Consider the following 10,151-nt stretch of genomic DNA (forward strand, 5'->3'; position numbering starts at 1 on the left):
CGGCTAATTACCATGTTTCTCTTTTATTAGATAGGATCCATTGAGAGGGTTAATAATATTATGCCTTGAAGGTTTGTTGTGGAGGATTTAATAATAAAATGGATATAAGCAGTAGAAGAGTTAACTCACGATAAACATTCAATATATATCAACTGTTATTGTTACTCTTATTTTCGTAGCACCTCATATTGTATTGTGATTGTTCTGTTGACTGTTTCTGCTACTTTCTTTTAAACTGCTCAGTGTGGTGAATGTGTCACATTCATTTTTGTATCTCTCTTCACCTATTACTAGACAATGTTGGTTGAATGAATTAAAATGTTCTGTATAAGAATTATAAAAATGTACATTCATGAAATGTTTTTCTGTATAAATGTGTTGTCCATGGATTAGAGAATTAGGCAGACTCTTTGTTTCCCATTAAATTATTGAAAACTTACAAAGTGGCTGATAAGACAGTAAAATGAAAATAATTATATATCCTGAACTTTGGAATAAGAATTAAAATTAGTTACCTAAAAGATGTGAAAATAGTTTAAAAGACTTCTTAAATCTTATTTGGTCATAAAAGTATTTTTAGAGGTGATATTCTATTCCCATATTATTTTTTATTTTACTCATAGACCATGATTAAGAAAATGCTGTTAAAATTGACACACTGAGTTGAGTTTTATTCTGTGGATTTAGCTTGCAGGAGGGTTCCTACTTGTTGTCCCATGCAGCAGAAGATTCTTCACTCCTGATCTACAAGACCTCTGATGGAAAAGTTACTAGGACAGCATACAATTTGCATAAAACACATTGCAGCCTTCCTGCTGTACCTTCCAGTCTCTCAGTTCCCTGGGTTCCATTAGACCCCAATCTGTTGTTACCATATCATATACATCATGGAAGAATACCTTGTACTTTTCCACCTAAGTCACTGGGCCCCACAACACAACAAAAGGTAAGATCTTTTTTTAAAATAAATGTTCCATTGTGTTGTTTATTATTAATCTATTTCACCGAGTATATAGTGTTTCACCCTGATATCCACATTTGCCATATTAATCATAATACCATTGTAAAAACTTCATCCATAGGAAGGATAGATAAAGTTGTATGCTCTACTGAGTTCAGTTGTTATGTCAGGAAACTTTCTCTTTTTTTGTAAGCTTTATAAATCAACTAAAGGAAATTCTACTAGCTTGCCCAGGTGGGGGATGGGGAGACGGCATGAGTAAGGCATCCACATAGTTAAATTCTTGTGTTCCTATGAAAAGCAAAGTTATGTTTTTGGTAGTTTTGTTTATGATACTGCTTTACTTCATTAAATATTTGAGACAATTTACAGAAGAATACATACAATAAAATTATGATGCAATTAAAAATTGATAAGCAGGATATAAAAACATATAAAAATAAGTGTTAGTAATTAGGGAATGCAATGTGCCTTATTAAAAGTACAATAAAACACTCCCTCCCATGTGAGGATGCAACAAGAAGACAGCCGTCTACAAACCAGGACACAAGTCCTCACCAGAACAGAATTTGCCAGCACCTTGATCTTGTACTTTTCTGCCTCCAGAACTATGAGAAATAAATGTTTGTTTTCTAAGCCTCCCCCGACCACCCCCCCAAAAAAAAGTACAATAAAATGTTAAAGACTTTGTGTTTTGCTAAGTATTGTATAACTCAGTATTTATTGAATTATAATTAATGTTACTCTCTTTATAGAATCCTTCCCAGAAATACCAGTTGAATGATTTTTCTCTATCTGAAACGTCTGTAAAGCCATGACTAGAAATACTCTTTACCACGTCACTCATTCTTTATATCACGGAAGAAATTTCAATTTGAGTTTGGTTTTAGTAAAAGTTTTGTCCCCTACAAATATGAATATGACTGTTCAGTAAACAAAAACCCAGTGTATTTTCCTTCCCTGCTGCCAAAAATCTTTGAGTCAAAATCATTGTCTGAGTTCTATAATCTCTTTAACATGTGTGTCCCAGAACATATATCACTTGTCTATCCTGTGGATGTTTTCCATTCTTGTATTTTCTTTCTTTGTGAGTAAATATACTCAAGTCCTTTGAAAAATAGCTGAAATTTTTTTCCATAAGTTAGTGAATGGGGTGTTTATATGTTTTTCAGTTTCTAAATGTTACTGTTTGAGAAGATCTTTTTAGAAATGAGGACTCCTTACACATTCTTAGCTAACTTTGTTCAAGAAGATCTATAAATGTTAATTAGTTGCTAGTAGTGAAAGATTAGAGAAAGTTAGTTGTTAGCATTTTAAGTCATTTCATCTAAAATTTTGGTTGGCTATTTCTAGTTTACATGTAATATAAGTAGTGATTTTTATAACCTCCTAAAGCACAATTTTCTTAACAATAGTAATTGAAAACCATTTTTGAAGGATTTATATTATTTCTAGAATAATGATTTCCTTTTGATTTAGAAAGTCTGATGTTAGTTTCTCAATAATTCTCTGTGGAGTGGCTTATTCCTTTTAATACCTTGACACAATTCAATATGTCCAGGATTTGGCCACATAAATGCCAAGTTAAACAATTCAACTATATATATACTACTGAACACTTTGTTCATTTGTATTTTTTTAGGATGGTTCATGCAGCCTGGCTGGCATGGTTCAGTGATTGAGTGTCAACCTATGAACCAGGAAGTTGGTTCGATAACCAGTCAGGGCATATGCCTGGGTTGTGGGCTCGATCCCTAGTGTGGGGCATGCAGGAGTCAGCCAATCAATGATTCTCTCTCATCATTGATGTTTTTATCTCTCTCTCCCTTCTTCTCTGAAATCAATAAAAATATTTTTTTTAAAAAAAAGCTGCTTCATGCATTCAGTCCAAGGACAAATACTTAATGAGGTTATCCAAGGCCCGTTGTATAGCTTAGCATTAGGTACACTCGAAATTAGGTAACTAATGCTTGGTTTGATTTTTTCTCTAAGCCCATGGAAAGTTTTTGGTGACCTCTGACACACCTCCCTAATCTAACCCTACATTGGGTGGGAGTTACCCAACTTTCCTCCCTACTTCCTGCTAGTTAGGCCATAGAAATTGGATGTTTTAATCTAACCAAGGTAGGCACAGATAGGGATACTAGCATTAATAGCAATAGGAAAAGACCAAAGCTTCAGGAAACTTGGGGAAATAAGACACTATATGAAACAGAAATCATCTATTTCATGGTGTAAAAACTCATATAACAAATGTTTCTGCCTCTAATGTGATCCCCTAGTCTCTAGTCTACTTGAATTGAGATCTCATCTTCATGTAGTGCCTTAGGCACTAAAACCCTAAGAGTACCCCAGTAGAGCCTCCCTCTGCACAGAGCAGAGCTTAATAGGAGGATCCCATTTGCTTTTTGTGCTACTCCTGACTTCTGCTTCCAATCCTTTTGCAATGGGTCTGTGCCTATCCCTTTTCTTCTTCAGCAATCTCTAATAAACATTCATTGTACACACACACACACACACACACACACACACACACACACACACACACAGTCTTACAATGGAAATTTCAGAATGCTTGCTTTCCTCAGAGATATAGTAGATAACAGTGTGGTCAGTATACTTTTATTGTAAACTAGAGGCCCGGCACATGAAATTCGTGTGCGGGTACAATCCTTAGGCCTGGCCTGTGATCAGGGCCATCTTCTCCACCACCACCACCCCCAACTCCTCCCCCCCCCTTGTCCTTTGCCACCACCCACCCCCAGTTCCCCATTCATCATCAGGCAATTGGAGCCTGCTGGCCAGGGAAAGGGACCAAAAGGTGGTCAGTGCGCCTCATAGTAACTAGTCGAGCGATCTTGCTGGTCATTCTGCTATTAGGATCAATTTGTATATTATCCTTTTATTATATAGAATAGAGACCCGGTGCACAGGTGGGGGCCAGCCAGCCTGCCCTGATGGGGGCCCCGGATTGGGCTGGGGTTCCCCTGGGGGGTGGGGCTGGCTGGGGCAAGGGGCCGCAGGTGGTTTGCCAGCCTACCACGCCCCCGATCGGGGTGGGGGTCCCCACTGTGGGGCAGGGCAGCCGGGGCGAGGGGCCACAGTCATTCTGGTCTCTAGTCATTCTGCCGTTTTCGTCGCTGGGCTTTTATTATATAGGATACTAGCTGCAGTGGGGAGTAGTCTAGATAATCTAAAAGCCATAGCACTTTTCTTTTTTATTTTTTTATTATTATTTTTTTTTATTTTTATTTTTATTTTTTTTTATTGCTTAAAGCATTGCAAAGGGTATTACATATGTGTCCTTTTTTTTCCCCGCCCTTGACAATACCCCGGCTTCCCCTACCCCCCAGTGTCTTATGTCCATTGGTTATGCTCATATACATGCATAAAAGTCCTTCGGTGTATGTTACAAAAGTTCATCAGATTCAGACAGACTAGCAGACTCAGATCCCAACTCAAGTCTGTCCTTTCTAGTCATCTAATTGTAAACCAAAAAATGCCCCTAAAGGGACAAGATATTAGGTGAGAGAAGCTGGGATCTGCTTCATTCTTAGTGAGCGAGTAAACCTTTGGAACAATGCTAGTAATATGTCTGTTGGATTAGGAATAAGAGAGTGTTGGGAGTTCCAGTATCACCCATTACTCCAAGGTCTACACTTCACTGGACAAGATGTGAAGGGTACAAGGTGGCTAGGGAAAATAGAGGCAGAGCCCGGCCAGTGTGGCTCGGTGGTTGAGCGTCATCCCAGGAACCCAGAGGTCCCCGGTTTGATTCCTGGTCAGGGCACGTGTCCTGCAGGACACATGGCCTGCAGAAGGAAGCCAGTCAATGATATTTCTCTCTCATTGATGTTCCTCTCTCTCTGAAAATCAATAAAAACATATTTTTAAAAAGAAAAATAGAGGCAGATATGGACAGGTTCTGGGGGAAAGGTCTCAGGTTATGTAGCTTTGGTCCTCTGTGAGGCATGGCTCTCCATTAACCTATTTTAAAACTTTATGCTCTCTCAGTGGCCAAGGAGATGGCAGCATTTCCAGATCTCATCTTCAGAATGACTATAATTAGCAAGGGATTGTGTCTTAAGAATATATCTCTTCCCTAGACAGTGAAATATAGCTAGAAAGTGAGGATGAGCAGCAACTTGCACCGAAGAGTAGACATTAAGGCAGAACTAGCACCCCAAAAAGTTTCTTCCCCCATTTCCCTTCTTTCTCTTTTTCCGTCCTCTGTGGTCTCCTTCCATTTTGGAATTTCTCCCCCTTTACCAGCTTTAACCTTCTTGTATTTCCTTTCCCTCCCTTCATAGTTTTCATTTCTCTCGCCTGCCCTTCAGCTTTGTTATGGCAGACATGTTGCTAAAAAGGCCTGTAATTCCCTCATTTTCTAATTTAACATTTCAACCTCTTCCAAATTTAACATAGAAAGTGGTTTCCCCTCCACTTCTCTTCATCTACCCTGATCTTGAAAATTTAGTTCTTTAAAACTTTGTGAGATTAAAGCTTATTTAGAAGCAGCCAGGAGGTTAGGGATTTAAAAATATATAAAGGACCACTCACAAAGAAAGTAATACATGTGGTAATAATGACTGTATATAAATATGTTGTAAACATGTTAAACCATTTTCTGTTCTTTGCTTCATCTCTTAGATTAGTGGAACAAGAATGCCTACACACAGCCGCAGGAATCCAGTTTCCACGGAAACCAAAAGCCTGCCTGCTCAGCAAGTTGAAAATGAAGGAGTGGCTCCAAATAAAAGAAAAATAACATAAGGACTCTACCGTGGAAAATGAAGAAGAAACAGTTATAGCAGTTCAATTCAGAAAAGTTTGAGAGGACACATGCCTAAAAGATCAGTAGACAAGATGAACATTTTTCCTGTAGTGTCCTTGAGAGTTCTTAGAGTGCCTTGAAAAAATGTGTTGGCTGTGTGGGAATGTTTTAACTAAAATGGAATGCTATACTCTTAACTCTTGATGTTTGAGGAGAACCTAGATATGTTTTAACATTATCATGGCAGGGAAATATATAGCAAAGAAAATTATTTTTGTAATAAACCTTTTTCAAAAATTATAAATAGGAAAATAATTTGCTTTTTTTTTCAAGAGCAATACTTATTGTGTGTTATATTAATTGAGCTATATCACCAGCCTGCTGAGAGTGGCTCAAAAGGTTAAGTCTTGCCACTGTCAGAGGTAATTTTGAGCAACATGAAACCTTGTTTCTGACCAATTGTGACAGTTTTTATATATGATTTTTAAATGATGATTGTTGCAGGTTAATAAAGTTAATACCTTTAAAAGCTTAGCAAAATTCCATTGCAGAACTCATCGATGTTTCTGACTCTCTGTCTCTCTCCCTTCCTCTCTGTGAAAAATCAATAAAAATATATTTAAAAAAAAAAAAAAAGGTTAAGTCTTGCCACTGTCAGAGGTAATTTTGAGCAACATGAAACCTTGTTTCTGACCAATTGTGACAGTTTTTATATATGATTTTTAAATGATGATTGTTGCAGGTTAATAAAGTTAATACCTTTAAAAGCTTAGCAAAATTCCATTGCAGAAGCCAAATTTTAAAATAATAAGCTTCCTGCCTTTGAAAAGTTAATAATTTTTGTTGGGCAACCATCAGTTTGTTAAACAGCTTTTATTGTGTTACAGGTTTGATGACCAATACCTCTATCTCTTGGCACAAATCCCAGCTGAGTGTTGAAATATACTGAAAACGGAGATGAGCATGTTTTCCAGAAACATCTCATTATTTCAACTGATAAGGCTAATGTGTGGTAAAACATAAGCTGTTTTTCCCTTATCTATACTGATTAATTTAAATTTTCTATAACCATATCAGTGAATTTGGGAAAGTACATGATCAGCTGATATTAATGTAGCTAATTTGGTCTTAAGAAGGGGTGGACTTATTTAATTTTTATATTCTTGTGCTTTAATGTCCACTAAAGTTTTCAGAGATACATGCAACATTTGTAAAGCAGGTTTTGTAATCTACGGCAATATGAGCTTTGTTTTTGTAATTTTTATGTGTTTTATATTAATATTAGAAATTTACAATAATATAAAAAATCTAGAAATTTCTAGATTCCTAGAAATCTTCCCAACTGTGATAAGAATTGATCATTTTCATCTTTGATTACCAAGTTTTGTTTTGTTTAGACTTTTGGTCAGTTATAAAGTATTTTTATTTAATGAGTAATTATTAGTAAAATTGTTTTATGTATTTTAACATATGATTTCCTCATCCTCCCACTTCCTTTTTAAAACATTGAGCCTCTTTTTTAATGGATTTGGTTTTTTGTTTTATTTTGTTTTTAGCTTTGTCACAGACTCCCATGTCCCAGAAATACTTTAGTTGTGAATCATTTGGCACTTAACCTAGGGAGAGTCAGGGATTCCCTTGGAATTTGCTCTTTTAAAAGAACCAGACGATGATTTCTTCAGACTTCTAAATACCAGAAAGTCTTGGCTTTTCATTTTCTTTTTTTAATACTACTTTTTACTTAGTAAAATGATTGATCTTGCAAGTGATTATTTTGAAATTATCTTAGCTATACATTTAAGTAACTGTGATAATGTATGTAAAGCTAGTCTTAGTTTTCCACTTGTGCTTAAGTAAGCCTTTTATAAAACATATATTTGATCATGTCTTGTGTTCTTGTTCATGATTCTTAGTGCTGAGAATGTGTAAGTAACAAAATGACATTGACAGTATAAGCAAAGATTTTTTTTTTCTCTAAGAACAAAACACTCAGTGTTAGCAAGGATGTGATGAACCTAGCCCATTTATATGTCCATGGTGAAGGTATAATTTATACATACCTCTTGGAAAATATTTAATTCAGTAAAATTTGATCTAAAGTAGGCCCCACTCTTTCATAGCGTGTATGTATACATATATCACAGTATTTATTTGTTTATTTGACTTACTGTCTTTTTTCTTCAATAATAGACTCCATGCTCCGCCAGGACAGGGGCATATTTGTTTTGTTCACCATTATGTAACCACACCTAACATAAGTGTCTGTCCTGTAGTTATTTAGTAAATATAGGTTGGCTGTATGAATAAATGAATGTGTAGATGTCAGGGATAGATTCTTTTCCCCGGAAGCTCACATTCCAATAAAGGACATGATACTGATCTATGTAAGTAAGTGCTCTGGTAAAGTTATATGAGAAAGTCATCTAACCTAGACCTGGTAATTAAGGCAGATTTTCTGAGATAAAGGTTGAGCTGCATCTTTTAAAAATGAGTGAGAGTTAGGTCCTAGCTGGGTAGCTCAGTTGGTTAGAGCATCATCCCAATATGCCAAGGTTGTGGGTTCGATCCCCAGTCAGAATACAAGAATACATACAAGAATCAATCAATGAATGCATGAATAAGTGGAACAACAAATCAGTGTTTCTCCTCTCCCTCTCTCAAAATCAAGAGTAGGAGTTATAAGGGAAGTATGAAAGAAAGCCGCATATGCAAAGGTGAAAGATAAACAGATTATAGGCTGTGGACATAGGAGATGAGAAAAAAAGATATAGGACAGGGACAAACCTGCCATCCTGTGACATTTAAAATTTGTCCTGTGCAATGTGAGAGCAAGTAGTGAATTTTAATAAAAGTAAATAACATTCCCTGACCAGTGTGGCTCAATTGGTTGGTCATTGTCCTCTGCACCGAAAGGCTGCTGGTTTAATCCCCAGTCAGGGCACATGCCCTGCCCGGGTTGTGGGCTCCATCCCTAGAAGGGGGCTTGCAGCAGGCAGTTAATCAAAGTTGCACTCTCATATCAATGTTTCTCTCTTCTCCCTTCTTCTCTCTCTAAAATTAATAAAACTTAACAAACAAATAACATGATGAGATATGTGCTTGGGAAACCTTTTGTTGCCATTAGTCTAAGGCAGTGGTTCTCAACCTGTGGGTCGCGACCCCTTTGGGGGTCGAACGACCCTTTCACAAGGGTCACCTAAGACCATGGGAAAACACATATATAATTACATATTGTTTTTGTGATTAATCACTATGCTTTAATTATGTTCAATTTATAACAATGAAAATACATCCTGCATATCAGATATTTACATTACGATTCATAACAGTAGCAAAATTACAGTTATGGAGTAGCAACGAAAATAATGTTATGGTTGGGGGTCACCACAACATGAGGAACTGTATTAAAGAGTCGCGGCATTAGGAAGGTTGAGAACCACTGGTCTAAGGAATGGAATGGAATGGAATGTAATGGAGCTGGGAAAGACTGTAGGAAGAAAGAAAAATTGGAAATCTGTGCTGTAATTAAAAAATGGTAAAGGCTCTGAGTTAAAGCTGTAAGTATAGGGATGGACTTAAGTGATAATAGAAAAATGATAATTCAGTGATATGGTTGATAGGGAGAGTCAAGTTTGGCCTCATGTTTCTCATTTGGAGTGCTGGGTAAGTGATGGTTTTATGCATTGAGAAAGTAAGAGAATAGGAAGAAATTCAATAAAAATGTTCATTTTCTTTCACCATTTCTATTCCTTGGGTTTCAGGTTTGAATATTATATTTGGTATGTATTGCTACATAATAAATTACCCCAAAATGTGGCTAGTTAAAATAACAAACATGTGTTATCTCAGAGTTTGTGTGTGTCAGGAGCCTGGATGCCGCTCAGCTGGGTGCCTGTGGCTCACATCCTCTAATAAAGTTACAGTCAAGTCCTTGGCTGAGGCTGCAGTCACTTGAAGGGTTGTCTGGAGCTGGAGCATCTGCTTCCAAGAAGGCTCACTGTTGGTGGGGGTGGGATGTCAGTCTCTCACTGGTTATTGCCAGGAATCCTCTCCTCACTGCATGCATCTCTGCATAGGTCAGCTTGAATGTCTTGGCATGGCAGCTGGCTACCCCAGAGAGCAAGGAGGAAGCCACAATATCTTATACCTGAGTCTTGGAAATAAAGCACTGTCTTCTGCCTCATTCTCCATATTAGAAATAATTTAGTTTCACCTCTTGAAGGAAGGAATATAAAAAGAATTTGTGAGCATACATTTAAGCCGCCACAAATGCCATGAACATTTTAGGGATATAGAAGAATTTGGTTTAGGGTAGAAAGAAGAGAAAGGACAACACAAAACATCAACACTAGAGGCTCAGTGCATGAAATTTGTGCACGGGGGGAGGGGGTTCCCCTCAGCCCAGCCTGCAACCTC

General features: G+C 37.1%; 1 protein-coding gene across 5 annotated transcripts in view; it reads left to right on the plus strand.

Annotated features, from left to right (window-relative positions):
* ICE2 (interactor of little elongation complex ELL subunit 2) overlaps nt 1–6,264 on the plus strand; it is a 55,279-nt gene extending 49,015 nt beyond the window's left edge. For 3 of the 5 annotated variants that reach the window (XM_006097511.3, XM_023761256.1, XM_023761258.1), the window contains 2 exons: nt 688–946; nt 5,612–6,264. In XM_006097511.3, the coding sequence (XP_006097573.1) occupies nt 688–946; nt 5,612–5,734 (382 nt within the window). In that variant the 3' untranslated portion in view covers nt 5,735–6,264. Of the gene's footprint in view, nt 1–687; nt 947–5,611 lie in introns of those variants that run through there. The other 2 variants (XM_023761257.1, XM_023761259.1) reach the window with 1 other exon arrangement.
* The last annotated feature ends 3,887 nt before the right edge of the window (nt 6,265–10,151 follow it).

This window comes from Myotis lucifugus, unplaced genomic scaffold, assembly GCF_000147115.1.
Source record: "Myotis lucifugus unplaced genomic scaffold, Myoluc2.0 scaffold_204, whole genome shotgun sequence".
Taxonomy (NCBI): Eukaryota; Metazoa; Chordata; class Mammalia; order Chiroptera; family Vespertilionidae; genus Myotis; species Myotis lucifugus.